This window comes from Lepidochelys kempii, chromosome 7, assembly GCF_965140285.1.
Source record: "Lepidochelys kempii isolate rLepKem1 chromosome 7, rLepKem1.hap1, whole genome shotgun sequence".
NCBI lineage: Eukaryota > Metazoa > Chordata > Testudines > Cheloniidae > Lepidochelys > Lepidochelys kempii.
Genome location: NC_136386.1, coordinates 56,035,920 through 56,052,408, shown reverse-complemented (window position 1 = coordinate 56,052,408; position 16,489 = coordinate 56,035,920). Strand labels below are relative to the sequence as shown.

General features: G+C 55.2%; 2 protein-coding genes across 5 annotated transcripts in view; both read left to right on the top strand.

Annotated features, from left to right (window-relative positions):
• LOC140914627 (transmembrane protein 150A) overlaps window positions 1-9,776 on the top strand; it is a 30,549-nt gene extending 20,773 nt beyond the window's left edge. For all 3 annotated transcript variants that reach the window (XM_073352944.1, XM_073352946.1, XM_073352945.2), the window contains exons 5-7: window positions 78-205; window positions 4,789-4,966; window positions 9,020-9,776. In XM_073352944.1, the coding sequence (XP_073209045.1) occupies window positions 78-205; window positions 4,789-4,966; window positions 9,020-9,264 (551 nt within the window). In that variant the 3' untranslated portion in view covers window positions 9,265-9,776. The remainder of the gene's footprint in view (window positions 1-77; window positions 206-4,788; window positions 4,967-9,019) is intronic.
• NFKB2 (nuclear factor kappa B subunit 2) overlaps window positions 6,776-16,489 on the top strand; it is a 31,909-nt gene continuing 22,195 nt past the window's right edge. Inside the window, exon 1 of one of the 2 annotated variants that reach the window (XM_073352942.1) lies at window positions 6,776-6,945. In XM_073352942.1, coding sequence (XP_073209043.1) covers window positions 6,791-6,945 — 155 coding nt within the window. In that variant the 5' untranslated portion in view covers window positions 6,776-6,790. Of the gene's footprint in view, window positions 6,946-12,944; window positions 13,025-16,489 lie in introns of those variants that run through there. The other variant, XM_073352943.1, reaches the window with a different exon arrangement.

The window sequence follows — 16,489 nt, the reverse complement described above, 5'->3', positions numbered from 1 at the left end:
CAGAGATGGCTCTGGGAGGTGAGACATTGCAGCTGGTGGGCATGTGCCTGATGGGATGCCTTGTCTCCATCTCCCAGTGATGCTTGTTGGCCTGCTGAGATACGCCCACGTCATCGAGTGTTGTGGGCCGTCCCTTCTCAACACCCTGGGGCTGGCGGCAGGCTGGATCTGCGCCGCTGGCCTCACCATGGTTGGCAACTTTCAGGTAAGACGACTCCTCTGGAGGGGGGGAACAGATGGGGGCCGAAGCGCGCTCTCTCCCAGTGCTTGTGTTTGGTGTTTCCAGTATCACAGGGGAGTATTTAGAATCAACCCCCCATTTTCATTAATTTTTTTTACTTCATCAAGTAAATTTCCTTTCCTCTTAAGCTCTGGAATTCGCCTTCGTTTGCTCACCCCTAATGGGCCCAGACTAAGCTGCCAGTCTGTTTAACTCTTATCTTGTAAAGTAAATATTTGTGGATAACATTGCCCAGCAATCTCTGATCTTGTCACCAAAACCCATCTAGGGAAGCCTGAAGCCCGCCCACCAGCCAGGGGCTGCAGCAGGAGCTAGCTCAGGCAGTTGTTCTGCATTTTCAAGTTTTGGTCTGCATGTTGCAGTGACATGCTGGCTTAGCGTTTACTGTAGGCTTGGAAATAGCTGGGATTCATCTGTGCTGAGCAGGATTGGGTGAGCAGGTGCTGAGAGTCCCCATCTTGCTGTATGCATTAGCATTCCCAGATTGGACACTTGATACCCAGGTCCATGTAGGCCACCTGTCTCTGGTGGGAATCTAGAGCCTAGAAACCAGGGGTTGATCTTGTGTGAAGAAGACTCACCCTGATGTTTGCAAACCTGCTGCCCTCCAGCGAGAACCACTGAGGGCTGCTCCTGGACCCCAGGGGTGTGCCTGTAGGTGCAGGTTTGTAAAATTTGTGATCGGTCCCAGGAGTCTTGGGGCAAAGGGGAAGAGACCCTGATACTCCAGGGTCAGGGGGGTGGATCCCCCCAGGTAGGCAGGCATGACAGCAGGGCAGCTGGGCCAAAGTTGAATGGTGCTGGGGCCCTGTGCGCAGGGGTGCTGGAACAATTTGTATAGTGGGGGTGCTGAGAGCCATTGAACCAAACTTTAAACCAGGGGTGGGCAATAATTTTTGCAGGGAGGCCACTCCCCGAATTTTGGTAAGTTGTCCCGGGCCGCACATTTCTACTATATTAATGGAGGGATATGTGGGCTCTGGGAGGTGGTTTGGTGCAGGAGGGGGCTCCAGGCTGGGGTAGGGGATTGGGGTGCAGGAGAGGTGCAGGATCTAGGTGGAGTTTGGGTGCAGGAGGGAGCTCTGGGCTGGTGCAGAGTGTTGGGGTTCAAGAGAGGGTGAGGGGTGCGGGCTCTGGGAGGGGGTTTGGTGCAGGTGCAGGGAGTTTGGTGCATGTTTCTGCATGCCCCTTGAGGGGAGGAGAGCAGCCGGTCTCCATGCGCTGCCCACACCCGCAAGCACCACCCCGCAGCTCCCATTGGCTGGTTTCCGGGCAATGGGAACTGTGAGGATGGTGCTGGGGATGGGGGCAGCATGCGGAGCCATCTCCCGCCCCCTGCCAGGGGCCGCAGAGACATGCCAGCAGCAGCTGGCTGCTTCTGGGAGTGGTGTGGGGCCACAAGAGGCAGGGAGCCTGTCTGAGCACCCCACTGCACCGTGGGCTGTATTTTTCCCACCCCTGCTGTAAACCCTGTATATGATGGAAAGCACTTCAAGCCAGGGGCTGCGATCTCCACCCAGCACTTCTAGTTCCAGCCCTTATACCGGTGTGCCAGGTCGCAGTGCTAGTCAAATCTGGGGCAGCCGGACAGGTCACCTGGGCCCCTTCCTTAGCAAAATCCTGGTTGCACCCCTGGCTCCAACATTGGTGGGGCTGGGCCCGCTTTCCAGAACAGTGGTGGGGCCTGAGCCCCACTGCTCCATGTCTCAGCAGAGATATTCTGGGGGGCGCGAGGCCAGAGCAGCCCCTGGATTGCTTTGCACTAGGGATGTTCGCACAGCCACAGTCCAAGGTTCCTTCCCTTTGGATTGTGTCACTAACACAATATTTGATGCCCCTGTGCCCTGGACTCTGGGGCTTTTCCATCAGACACGGGGCAGATAAGATGACCTGGATGAGTGGACGCTGTCACCAGGTCCATTCCAGCTGTCAGGTCAGCGGGGACTACCCCACTGTGCTCATCAGCTTCCCCCAGCTTGATGGGCTTGTGCAATCCAGCATTGGAGGGCAGACACCATGCAGAGAAACTGCTTCCCTGTAGTGCTCTCTGGAGTTGAAAGCTAGCGGAGGGAGAGAGGCACAGGCAGGAAAGAGAAGGCCTCTCTTCAACTGATGGCTCTTCCAGACACCAAGAGCTGCAGAGGGGAAGGCTCTTGCACTGGGCAGAGGAGGCTGGCCAGTGCCAGATGAGTAGGGCAGGAGTTCTGTGAGGTTGGCTAGGAAGGGCTTTAAAGGGCAGGACCCTGAAATGCCTGGGAAGCCAGGGGTGGGGTCTTGGAATTTGCTCCGCTCTGCATGCGCAAGAAGGCGAGTGGCAGGAGGGTGCCGCACATGTGGGAGTCTGGTGAGCTGGGACTCACGAGAGTTGGTGCCATAAGGCAGCCCAGAGCATGGCTGCAAGGAAACCAAGACTGCAGAGCAGTTGGCAGCACAGGGAGAAACACCTGGCAAAGCAGTCTGCTCCCTGAGGGCCTGATCCTGTGAGGAGCTGAGCCAACGGGAGTCGAGAGCGCTCAGCACCTGTCTAGGAAATGGCTCTGAATTGTGACTTGGATTGTAGGTGCATGGCTTGGGTGTGATGGGATCTTCGGGAGTTCCAGGCAACAGGGGCAGACTCATCAAAATCAGCCTGGGGATCTAGTGCCAGCCAATGTCCTGGATCAGAGACCAGGGCCTGGTGGCGGGGAGGGAAGGCTGCGGAGGTAACGTGTCCAACTCTTGGAGTGAGCAACACCTTCCTCGTCTCACCTGAACCCAGCTATGGGTTGGCCAGCTTCGGCCCGCTCTGTGGGGAGCCCTATCCCCTGGGCTGAACTATGGAGAGCTTTAGCTGGGGGCAAGGAATTACCCCCCACCCCAAAACCAAATGACCCAATGCCAGGGTTCCCAGTCTGAGGAGGACAGGGGGAGGAGGTTAATGCACTGTCAGCGGAGTAAAGGTGGTCTAGCCCTGGGGAATGAGCCACTGGATTTGGAGTCAGAGGACCAAGGTTCAGTTCCCTGCTCTACCACAGACTCTGTGAACGACTTGGGGCAAGTCACTTAGCTTCAGTGTGCCTCAGTATCTCCATCTGTAATGTGGTGGTAATGGCACTGCCCTGTCTCCTGGGGAGCTGTCAGGTTGGATGAATGACTGTGAGGTGCCCAGATCCCGAGGGCTGTATAGAACCTAGCTTGGCTCCCATGGTGGGAGCTGGGATCCTACCCCGAGCTTCAGTTCCCTGCTGGATGTCACTAGTGCTCCTGGGTTTGTGCGTGGAGAGGGCGCCGAGCCTCTGGGCAAAACAGATGACTCACAGATGTGTCTGTTCTCCCAGCGCCTGCCAAGGGTGGATGTTTTCTCCTCCCGAAGCAATGCCAGGAAACGTGTCTGGGCAGACGCTGCTTTCTAGTGCAGTCTGCTTTTCTCTGCCCATAATCAGGCCATCCTGGGGGCGGGGGATGTTTACCCACAGGCAGCAATAGGTACGCCTTGGCCACCCCCAAAACCTGCAAAAAGATCCAGGGATGCTGGGCTGGAACTAGGTTTCTGGGCACCCTCAGGTCTGCGATGGGCTGCTAGGCCGTTTGTAACCAGTCGCCTGCCCAGAGCACCTGGCTTCTCTCCTTTCCCTTGTGTGATAGGTTCTGGCTTCACTGCCCAGGATGCTGCAGTGGATGTTGTATTCCGAGGACACAGCTCAGCTGGCTGCACTGCCCCGACCCCGGCCCCAGCCTTGCTCTAACTTACTCCTTGCATCAAGCCAGCCAGTCACATTGTACTGGTTTCAGAGTAACAGCCGTGTTAGTCTGTATTCGCAAAAAGAAAAGGAGTACTTGTGGCACCTTAGAGACTAACAAATAAATTGGTTAGTCTCTAAGGTGCCACATTGTACTGTGTGTCTGAGCCTCCTGGGCCAGCCAGAGCCAGCCTCGTAACAGGTGGGAACATGCAGAGGCATGGAGCCCCCTGCCTGCGGGAATGCTGCTCTGCCACGCCAGAGACTAACCCACTGAACCCGTGTAAACATGGATTCCCTTCCCGCACAGAGGACAGTACTTAGCCAGACCTGTTCCACGTCCCCCTGCTGAATCCATTGTCAGTCTGGACTCAGCTGCGAGCGCTCTCCGGGGAATGCTCAGACCTGAACGTGGGGACCCAGACAGCTCTGCCTACGTGTGAGACCTGCTCCCAGGTAGAGGGAGAGCTCTGCTTCCCGCTCCTACTCCTTGTGGTGGTTTAGACCTCAAACCTCATGTTAGAGTCTGGAGGAGAATGTGTCTGAAACCAGGTGCTGGACACCCGCTAGGTTCTAATTATGCAGCTGCTCATATGGTGGCTCTGGGATCCTGACTCTCCAGTTAGAAAGTATGTGTGCGAGTGATATCTGATGCAGGGCGCCCCAAGCCAGAGAAGGGTGTGTGTGAGAGACGGACATCTGACTGGGGCTAGAACCCAAACTCCAGGGTTAGAAAGAGGAAGGCCAGAGTGCTGTGAACTGTAGCGTCTGGGCGACGGAGCGGAGTGGGACTCTGTGTGCCCTGATCTGGTTGTTTCTGTCTCCCAGGTGGACTATGCCAAGGTGCTGCATTACATTGGCGCAGGTGTGGCGTTTCCGACCAGCATGCTCTTTGTGTTCCTGCAGTCACTTCTGACTTACCGCATGGCGAAAACCAGGGGCCACTACTGGACCGCCCACTTGCGCAGCATCCTCTCCGCTCTGGCCTTCATCACCCTTGTCTTCAGTATCCTTTCCCCGCAATAGTGTGTGGGTAAGAAACGTGCAGCTGGGGTGTGCGAAAACGAATTGCCAGTGTTGGCAGTGCTGCGGGCTGGGCAACAAATCCGATGGCTCAGACCGTACTGAGGGAAAGTTGTCACTCACTTCTGCATGGCTTGGAGCAGCCCCGCTGGACTTAGCACCGTGTCTGTTATGCAGACACCATCCTCCAAATGCCGTACAGCCTTTAGTCCAATTGCAAAGAGAAATAATAGCAGCAGGGGGCCTGGGCAAGGGAGAGGGGCCCTTGGCTGCTGAGATTAGAAATGGGATGGAGAGTCGAGGCGGGGCAGTGATCCGGGGAGGGTGCTCCAGACAGTTGCAGAGAAGGCTCTCCTGACTAAGGTGAGGTGGAGTGAAGGAGAGGGGGGCTGGTGCTCGCTGCTTGGAGGAGGTGTGGAGGGAAGACAGAAGTCGGTGGTCCATGCACTAGGTTTTACTAGCTGAAGGCAGACTTGAGCCTGGGTGTGGAATAGTGCTCGCCCCTTGGGCAGCAGCATTTGGTGGCTTGTTTCAGCGCTCCTGGAAAGTGCATCCCTTGCCATGGGGTCCCCCTGGCCCTGCTGCTGGTGGTTTGTAGCTTTCAAGCAAACAGCTTTCTTAGCCCTCTTGAGTTCCAATCTAGCTGGTAGCAGGGGCAAGCATCTAAGGGGCTGGATTTAGGCTCCAGGTTCCTTGTAAGTGTAGGTTCAAATCTTGCCACTGTCAACCTTTTTTCCATCAGACAGTAAGCTCTCGGGGGCAGGGAGAGTCTTTGGATTCTGTGTTTGTACAGCGCCTAGCACAGCGGGGGGTCCTGGATCCTGCGGATCCTAGGTGCTGCTGTAACACAAATAACAGGCGGCTGCAATGTTTTGAGCCCTCAACCCTGGATAAGCCAGCCGGCTGCAATGTTATTTACTGACCATCCAGATTTAAAAGAGGGAGCTGAGCAGAGCTATAAATGCATTCTGTGCAAACACAGAAGCAAACCCAGCAGAGTCACCGTGCGGTGAGGGGAAAGGCGAGGTGGAGCTGGTTAAACTAAGGCCCTTCGTGGGCAGCTAAATTAGCAGGCGTTGGGGTTTATAAAGAGAGCAGCAGGAGGGGTGACTGGGGGAGAAGAAGGGAATATTGTGTTAGCCGAAAGAAAGGCCCCTAGTGTCTGGGCTGACACAGCAGAGGGTTATTTGGAGTGAGGTCACAGACAAAATAGGAACCAAGGTGCAGCTCGAAAGCCCTTGGGCAGGATGGCAAGGGAGCCCAGGAGACACCAGTGCAGATACAAGAGGTCAGAGGGGACTCTGATGATGCAGCCGTGCCGAGTAGGAGAAGAGTTGTATGGAAGCACGGGCCGGGTGCATGGTGGCAGTGGTTGTAATGGTTAGGCACCTTAGAGACTAACAAATTTATTTGAGCATAAGCTTTTGTGAGCTGCAGCTCACTTCATCAGTTGTAATGCGTTTCCTGACGCAGCACGCTGGGGACAGCCCTTGGCTGCAGAAGCTATTGTAGATGGGATGGGTGGGAAGGAGGCAGGCGTGAGCTGTGGGCATCTAGGATCCAGTGATCATCGTGTGGGGCTGGAAATGCAGAGGGGGCTCTGTACGAAGTGCAGGGATGCAGAATACTGAATGCTGGGGGCTGTGAAGTGGAGTGTTGGCTGGATAAGTGGGACGCATTCCCAATGCTCAGCAGGAGGTTGGGATCCCAGCCCCGCGTCAGTAAACTCCACAGCGGTGAAAGGGCAACGGAAACCAGAGTGGCTGAGCAGGGAGGTGCCAGGGATCGGAGAGACAGGCAGGAGTGTATGAGAACAGGATTGGAGCCAGTGGTATGGTGGCTGGCAGAGAGGAGAGCAGCAAGTGGAGAAGCAGAGACATGGCAAGAGCAGTTGCAGAGGGCTCCCGGAGCACAGGCCCTGGTGCGAGTGACCTGGAGTCGTGACCTTCTGCTGGCTGATTGGTGAGTTCTGTGCCAATAGCTGTGTGGCCTCAGCGGACAAAAGGCATAAAACTACATGACTGAGGCTCGCAGCCCACAGCTGGACCGAGCTGTCCAGGTCCAATTCCCCTCTCAGCCTAGAGGTTGGTCCCTTAGGAGAAAAGTTGCAGTCCATGGGAGATATTCTGAGGGATGCTTGCGCTGGGGCTGGGAGGAACGCAAAGGAAATAACCAGCTAGATAAGAGGCTCACATGTCATAGAAGGAACTGAGGGAGAATTTCCAGCAGCGATAAGGAGAGAACAGTTTCTGGGAAGGCCCTTCCATTTTATTTTCCAAGACGGTGCAGATCTGCCCAAACCAGGTGTCCAATTTCCATTAACAGATGAATGGATAAAGGAGACCCATGGAATAAGTAGTCAAAGAGGAGGCTGGGGCAGTCAGAGCTGGAAAGCAGTTTGGAGCGGAGTATGCAGAGCAGAGGAGCACAGTCCCAAAATGAAGGACCTGGGTTCCCCAGAGAGCTGCAGGCCAAGGCAGGGGAAAAGGGTCCCAGGGGAGGAGACTGTGGGCTGTAATGAGGGGCTCTTATACAGGAGTGTGGGCAAGAAAGAGAGGCTGGCGCTTTCAATAAGTCCTAAGGGCACTGGGCACCCAGCTGCCCCTGAAACTCAGTGGGATGTGAGTTGGAGTCCCATGGGCTCTTTTGAAAATGGCTGGGCTGGAGATGGAGTCTCCTTGCTGGAGAAGGAGGGGTTTGACAGCTGGGGGTGGGGTAAATGGTGGTACAGGCAGTTTGGGGACTTGGTGGGCTGGCCCTGCCCTGATGGGTATTCCCTGAAGTGGAAGAGATTCTGGACTCTTGGCACAGGATCCACCCTTGAGCCTTGCATACCAAGCACCCTTTGTGACAACAGACTTTGTGCTGGAAGGATCACGCTGGGATGATCATTAACACAACACCCCCCCCCCATCCATGAGAGGCCTGTTCCGCCCTGGAGGCTGTTTGCATGGGGTCTCGCCCTGCAGTTCGTGGGTTTATGTTCAACCGGCTGGGATGGCTCCCTGCAAACTCGCTCCAAAAGGCCGCGTCTCGTTCCAGCTCAGCACCTCTGTAAGCTGTCCCAGCAATAGCTAACAGATCAAGGGGCAGAGAGAGAGACAGGCTGCCTGAGCCACGGTGACCCCCCTTGCCCTGCACATGAGGAGCCAAGGGTCCCGCTGGGATGGCTCCCTGCAAACTCGCTCCAAAAGGCCGCGTCTCGTTCCAGCTCAGCACCTCTGTAAGCTGTCCCAGCAATAGCTAACAGATCAAGGGGCAGAGAGAGAGACAGGCTGCCTGAGCCACGGTGACCCCCCTTGCCCTGCACATGAGGAGCCAAGGGTCCCGCTGGGATGGCTCCCTGCAAACTCGCTCCAAAAGGCCGCGTCTCGTTCCAGCTCAGCACCTCTGTAAGCTGTCCCAGCAATAGCTAACAGATCAAGGGGCAGAGAGAGAGACAGGCTGCCTGAGCCACGGTGACCCCCCCTGCCCTGCACATGAGGAGCCAAGGGTCCCTGTGGCTGTATTACTCCTCATGCTCACAAGCAGAGGCACCCAGTCCAAGGCCTGCTCCTGCTCCCACTGACGTAAAATGGGAGTTCTGCTGCTGATTTCAGTGGGAGCAGGATTGGCCCCAGCTGTAAGCTAGGATCAGTCCTGTTGTTGGCAGACCACTCCTGGGCCAGTGAGACTGGCACTGGGATGGGGGGTTCAGGGCTGTACTCCCTGCCCTGGGCTGGCAGCCCTTTGTGGGGCAGTGGGATTGGCACTGCGTGGGGGGGAGGAGGTGTGTTTCAGTGCTATATCCCCTGCCCTGGGCTGCCAGACCTCTCCTGGAGGCAGGCCTAGCACTTGGGGGTCAGGTAATTCCCTGTATCCAGGAGCGATGCTCCATTCCCCCTAGAGGATCTCAGTACACTTCACACTGACTCAACCCGGCCTCACATGTCTGGGGGAGTTGCCGCTTCCCCCCCCCCCCCCCCCCGCCCGCTGGGGAGAGATGCTGGTGCCTCTTGCTGTGGGTTGCTGGTTTCCTTGATTCTGGCGCCCCCAGGTGGTGTGTTCTTCGTCCAGGAGAGTTTTGTTCTGCAACACGTGGCCGCCCTGTGCGAGTGGATTTTCATCATCAACATCCTCGTCTTCTACGGCACCTTCACTTTTGAGTTCGGGGCCATCTCCACAGACACGTTCCTGGTACTCCTGAAAGCCAGCCGGGCTCCCAAGAGCTACAAATCCGACAGCAGTACAGCCAGCATGCCGCACGGCCACCGCCACTCTGAGGGCCTGGCCATGGTCTGAGGGGACCTGGCCTCGTCCCTGGAGAGCTGGGATGGGCAGATCAGCGAGACCGAAAATCCAGACATTGCCAGTGATTCTCTTGCCTTGAACATATCCAGGAACCAAAGTGCCTCCAATTTGGGGGGGAAGGAGAAGGATTGGGGGGCTGATCCTGACTTCACCTCCCCTTCTGACTCATGCAGACAATACACTAAGAAAGTCTGGACCCACAGCCCCAGCATCACCAGTGCCATTCAGGGGCTTTTTACCTCCCACCAAAGAGCTCTCCCTGATGGAGCAGAGAGGTGCTAAAAGGGGATAGTGGGGAGGGGCAGGGAGTAAATGGGACTCTGAGGTAGAATCAGGGTTAAGGTTACATGGTGCTCTAGAAGTCCTAGGGTTACCCTTCCTTGATGGTGAGACATAGAGACAATCTGAGCATGAGTTGTCCTTGCAGAGGGGCGTTTAGCATTGCCTCCGGGCTGGGTTTGGGGAGGGGAGGTCTGCCCTGGTTGAAGGCAGCTTATCCATCAGGGAAGGGAGGGAGGGGCAGAGATGGTTATGCCATTGAGGGGCTGGAGGTGGAAGTGAAGAGGACTCGTTCTGTAGGGAGGAAGGTGGGAGAGGTGGCAGCAGGGAGGGGGGCATGGGGAAGGCAGAGGGGCTGCCCTCTGGGGACCGTGGATGGCATGAGATGACAAAGTCAGACAGTTCTTTGCTGAGATGCCAGAGTCCTCTGGGGTAGCTAGGCCTGTTGAAGAGACTGCAAACGCCCCCCTCTGCTCGGCTAGCTCAGGAGCAATGGGGGTGCTTATTGTAGACCAGTACCTGATCTCGCCGGGCTGATCAAGGGTGACCAGATGGTTGGAGCCAAAAGGCAAGGTGCCTCTCTTCTCCCAGCAGGGTTAAGTCATGCTGGCAAAGTCAAAGTGATTATGGCAAAGGTGAAATCTGTAGCAGTTGAGGCCTTTCCTAGAAGACTGCTGTCCTGTGGGCCCATGTGGCCGGTGCTTACCTGGCTGAGCTCGTGCCTGATGGCTACCCAGGAGCGCCATGGAGAAAGCAATCCAGGTGCCAGCCACTCCGGAGTTCAGGCTGAGGCAGCGCTTTGATTTCAGGGAAGTCCCTATTTCCATGGGCTCTTCTCAGGAGTGCCCCCCCGCATTCTGACCCGCTTCCTGCTTGTTCTCAGCCCAGAGCTGGCTTCTACTGAAAGCTCTTTGAGACAGCGAGCAGCTTTTCATCCTGTGTTTGTACAGCACCTAGCACTGTGGGGTCCTGGGCTGAGTTGAGCTCCTAGATGCTGTCAGACTATAAACAGTAAATTAGAGAGAGGATTTAAGCTGCAGTGTGGCCATACCTGAATTCTTTCCACAATCTTCCCCTGCTTCCCTCAAGTCTGCATATGTTTAAAGAGTTCTTTGCATTAAGTAGTGCCCTAAGGCCCCAGTGTGCTAGGTGCTGTGCAGACACAAATGCCCTGTGCTGAAGAGCTTACAATGCTTCAGGCTAGATCTGACATGTAAAACTTCATGCCCCTGGGGGTTAGTGCTCAGAGGAGAGGACGACTTTACCCTTCTGTAGTGCTGCGTAATTAGATCCAGCACGGTTCTCCTGCGCCTATCCTCTCACTATTGAGGCATTCATGGCACTTCGCTGTCATTAGTGAATTCAGCCTCCCAGCCCCTCGGAAGGTGGGTTATCGTCATTATTCCCTTGTTACAGAGAAGGGAAATGGAGGCAGAGAAAGATGAAGTGACTTCCCCAATGTAAGCCTACAGCAGATCCAGCTGTGACTCTTAGCACAAGACCAGCCTTCCTCTACTGCCTATGCCTTATAAAGTGCCTTGGACACATTGTAAAATGTTTAGGAACACTGGGGATGTGATTGGAAACTACATGCTCCCTCTGGGGATGCTTTCGTGCCTTCATTACATGTAGACCAAGGCCATCTCTTCCAAGGGAGGATGAGTGGATCCTAACCTAACTCAGGACATGAACAAAGTCAGCCAGTCCTACCAAGTTTAAGTCACCTGGTCTCCTGAGCCTGATCCTTACGAGACCACAGGAGGAGGGGCTGGTGGGGGTGAACCTTAGATGTGTGTGAGAGTGAATGTAGCGGATGTGTATTTTTCCCCCTTGACGGGAGTTTGCTGCTACTGTGTGTGTTAATGAGGCTCTGATTCCTGATTTGCCCACCTTTCAAAGGGAATTGCCCTGTAAATTCACCAGGCATGTGGTTCAGAGAGGAGTGTGAGGAATATTTTATATGTAATATATGGAAAATATATGTGGAAAAATCAATTTGCAATAATAAAATGGAAAACCAGCCAGGTGTGAAGAGTTCACTTTCTTCCCAGGAGGAACAGCACTGGTGTCCTGAATATAGCAAGTACCCAAATCTCTATGGCAGTAGTTCCTGAACTGTGGCCAATGGCCCACCAGTGGCTCGCTGAGCCCTTGCTGGTAATATGGGGCTGGCTCAGTTCCTTTTTTCCAGCTGTTCAGTAGCATTTAAGAGTGGGATTTTCCAAAGCACCACAGACCAGTCCCAGGGAAAGGCTGTAAGTCACTCCGACACGGCTGAAAATCCCACCCCAAATATGTCATTTTCCTGGTACTCCCTTTCCATGGTGACAGGTTTCAGAGTAGCAGCCGTGTTACTCTGTATCAGCAAAAAGAACGATGAGCACTTGTGGCACCTTAGAGACTAACAAATTTATTAGGGCATAAGCTTTCGTGCTAAAACCCACTTCATCTGATGCATGCAGTGGAAAATACAGTAGGAAGAGAGAGAGAGAGATACAGAGAACATGAACAAATAGGTGTTGCCATACCAACTCTAATGAGAGAAAAAAGTTTTTCTTCTGCTGACAGTAGCCCACATTAATTGATGAGTCCCGTTAGAGATGGTATGGCATCACCCATTTGTTCATGTTCTCTGTATATCTATTCATCTTCCTACTGTATTTTCCACTGCATGCGTCTGAGGAAGTGGGTTTTAGCCCAGGAAAGCTTATGCCCTAATAAATGTGTTTGTCTCTCAGATGCCCCAAGTGCTCCTCGTTCCTTTCTTTGGTGTTGCCCCAGGGATGTTGTTTGATCAATGTTTGGGTGACGGTCTATTAGGGTGCGGCCTGTGCGCTGCAGGATCCTTCTCCTGAGGCCTCAGCTTCCTTCCCAGGCGGTGGTCTCTGGGGCACTCTGCGACCTGGGGAGGACGCTGCAGTTCTGCTCCCTATATGCCCGGGGGAAGGGTGGAACTCAGGTCCTGCTGGGATTGGTGGGGCATCGCCAGGTTTGCTCCCCCCTCCCCCGAAGACACCTGACTGGTGCATCCACCCCAGCCCGCTGGGGGTCGGTGGCCCACCTGAGCCGTACAGGGAGAGGAGAATTTCCCTTCTTTGCCGGAAAGGGGCAAAGTTCAGGCCGGGGCAATTTGCTCAGGCTGCAGGAGTCCAAGCCCAGAGGGGCACCGCCCCGTGAAAGCAGCTCCTGGCAGCCCTGCAGCAAGGGGAGGGGAGCGCCTGCCCTCGGGCTCCCTGCTTCCCTGCTCGGCCCCCCAGCTCGGCTGCAGCTCCGCTCCGACCGGCCTCCCAAGGGGGCTGCGCCGGGTCTCTGGGCTGGTGGGGCCCGCGCACCCTGGAACGCGAGTGGGACCGGGACCGGGGAGGCTCCGCCCCGGCTGGTCCCGTGGCGCAGGAGGCCGGGCTCCGGAATCCCCGGGAGGCGGGGTCAGAGACGGGACTTTCCTGGGCCAGCGGGAGCGAGGAGCCGCAGGGTGAGTTTGCGGGCCTTGGATCCGGCTCCGGGCAGGGGGTTAGGGTGCTGGACTGGTGCCTGGGGCAGGTGTGTGGGGAGAGGTTGTTGGGGGTCAGGGTGGAGTGTGGGAGAAGATCAGGGTGCTGGTTTGCACCTGCATGGCGGGGGAGGGCGTGGATCAGGGTGTTGGTTTGGCACCGGGAGCAGGTGCCTGTGTCTAGGGGTCAGGGTGGGGGTGGATCCTGGTGCTGGACTGGTGCCTGCATATGGAGGGTGGGGGTACTAGGGGTCAGGGTGGGGTGGATCAGGGTGCTGGCCTAGCATCTGGGGCAGGGGTTGTATGTGGAGGAGTTGTTGGGGGTCAGGGTGGGGTGTGGGAGTGGATCAGGATGCTGGCTCGGCATCGGGGATGGGGTGAGGGTATTTGGGGGGGTCAGTTGACTAGTTTGGCACGTTGGGGAGGGGCGCAGATTACTTTTGGATTCTTTCCTTCATTTCCAGTTATTGTCCAAGCATGTAACAAATCCATTTTGTTGTTATCTCGTTCCTGGCCCATTAATTGGCAGCCTTGCCTTTCACTGTCGTCATGCTTGTGTGTGTTCCGTGTTCTAGCTAAATTTGCTTCCTCCCAGAGTCCCCTCTCTCCACACACTCTGTGTCAGAGTAAGAAGCATTTCTCTCTCTTCATCTCTTTCCTCGCTCTGGATGCAGGCTCCTCCCTCTCCCATTTCGCACTGGTCTTTGTGCCTCTTCCTCTGTTCACTGAGTCTGTATTTGCTGAAGGTCTGCCTGTGTCTTCTATGTTCTAGTGTGCTAAAGTATTGGCTAGTGTTAACCTCTGGTTAGTGCCTGGGACAGACTAGATTGCGGGCCCAGCAGTACAGTGTAGAGTTTTGTTTCCTTGGGAATTTTAGGTCTGACTTGATTTTGTCTAGGGTTCTGTGTCAGGTCTGGCCGTGAGTGGGGTTGCCAGCTCCATTGTGCTGGAGGTTGATAGTGTTGACATTGCTCTGCACAGTGTCTGGTGAGATGCCATTGTGGGGTCCTGCATTGATTCTATTAGCGATTCCAGGCCAAATGAGGTCAATTCACAAGTAGAAAGAATGGTTTTCTATCTGCTGGCCCTGCAGACTCAGCCCGGGCTCTGAGAACCACGCTGGGATCTTTTCAGCTCCTGTATGAAAAGGATATGTGGGTAAAGCTGTGGATCCCTGTTGGTATCGATGGACAAGCACAAGTCTAACTAACTGGAGTTTAGCACTCAGCTCTGCTAATGATGCACAAGGAAGAGTGCACAGTTCTCCCTCCTGTAGCTGTGCTGGCTCTGCAGGGAAGGCAGCAAAGGCAGGCTTGTGCTCCCCAGGGTTTTGCCAGCACCCTTTTGTGCTGTGTGTGCGTGTGTGTGTGGGCGGGGAGGGGGTTGGGTGCATGTGCTGCTTTGGTTGCAATTGCACCAGAAGCGGAGGACCCCTTTTGTGTGTGCTGACAAGCTAACCCTAGTTCTGCCCTCACTGGAAGTATTCCTGTGTGCAGAGGAATTGCAGAATTTCACATGTAGAGGTGAGGATTAGTCCTATCCAGTCAGTTGCTATCAAGGTTGGGTCCAGGAGTGGAATGGGGTGAATTACAAAGTCTTTCTAGGGCTGATTGTAGGGGTCTATTGATCTCCTAGGGGCAGGAAGGCTCACTGTGCTTTGTCCTGCCTCGCTGGGAGGTGTTCGTCATCTGGTCTGGGTTTGAGCTGGTGAAGTAGAACTTCATTTGGTAGTGGAGGCTTTTGGCCTTGCTCTGGAAGTTCCTAACATTTTCATCTCAATGGACTTGAAGATCCTTTGTCACCCTAGGTCTGGGGCATGTCTTGGATCCCTTGTCAGGCCCTCCTGGGTGGGCCAGGGTGACAAGGCAGGGTGTCGAGAAGGCAGTTTATCTTTGAGTCTTTCAGTGGCAGGCTTGCATTTGGGATTGAGAAGAGCTTGCGGAGGCCACAGGTGGATTCGCTTGAGAAGGTTTGAGGGGTTCCATTCCCATCTCTCTCCTGGTTTCAAGGCACCTGGTGTCTGTCTCTAGCAGTCCTGCATCTGGTGGATTGGTACATGGCTTTAATTATGGTCCTATGTTTTGTGTCTGATCCCGTGTTGTAACAGTTGAAAGTATAGCCTGGGATGCCAGACTGCTTCTCAGGTCTCTGAGCTTGTGGTTTGCAAGGGGGAAGAATCTGAGCCCGTGACTTGCCCTGGATTTTTGAGGCGAGAAGTTTCTCTCCTTGCTGGAAAGGGGTAGAATATCCACCCTTCTCTTCAAGTGACGCTTCTGGAACCACACTTGTTGGGGAGGGACCAGCAGTGCCCTTGGTAGCTGGTAGGGAGAAACACCCCAAGATTCCTGAATAGCAGCTCAGCAATCCCCTCATGAAGAGTGGCTGAAATTTGGGATTGGGATATCCTGTGGCCGACCTGAACATGGAACAGTCCTGGAGAATCCGGGACACATGGTAACTTGGCCGGATGCTGGATCTAGGGAAATGAAGGAGTTGCCCCGGATGGGGCAGGGAGAGCTGTGATAAATTCCATGGATGGCATGGCTGAGGGTGGCAAACCCTGGTGATCATACATGTGGGTGGGTGGGCTTGGAGTGAATGCATCACCCACGTGCCATAGGGATTAGCCGAGAGGCAGAGCTGAAGTAGGAAGAGCTAAGGGAACCAGCTCAATGCTCTCCCTTCTCTAGGGCCCCTTTATGCCCGAAGAGCAGTGCAACTCCACTGAAGAACAGCCACTGCCCATGAGGGAATAACCCCTTGTGGATCCCCACCCCTGGTGGTGTTTCGGGGAGATGGACCTTGTGCAATGGCCTTGGTTAGTATACTGCATCCATCGGGGGAGAGAGTGGTCTATGACTGCACTGAGGAGGGGTAAATGACCATGCATCTGTTCCTGGGGGGTTGTGAAAAAGCTGGGGCGGGTTGTGAAAAAGCTGGGGCGTTACTGCACTGGGAGGCTGGGCAGAGAAGGGGGCTGTGATTCTGCCCAGGAGCAGTGGGTTGGGGTTCACTAATGGTTACAAGTGAGGCCTGTGCCAGAGGTTTGACAGACTCCCTAGACAACAGGGCAAAGGAGGAAATTCCTAATAGCAACATGCTGCAGCCTTCACTGGACAAGCTACTAGAGCAGGGGTGGGCAAACTTTTTGGCCTGAGGGACACATCTGGGTATGGAAATTGTATGGCAGGCCGTGAATGCTCACGAAACTGTGGGTTGGGATGCAGGAGGGGGTGAGGGCTCTGGCTGGGGGGGTGCAGGCTCTGGGGTGGGGCTGGGGATGAGGGTTGGGGTGGAGTGCTCAGGGCTGGGACCCAGGGGTTTGGAGGGCAGGAGGGGGATCAGGGCTGGGGCAGGGAGTTGGGGCATGGGAGGGGGTCAGGGCTGCAGGATCTGGGCAGCTATTACCTCAAACAGCTCCCAGAAGCAGCAGCCTGTCCCTCCTCC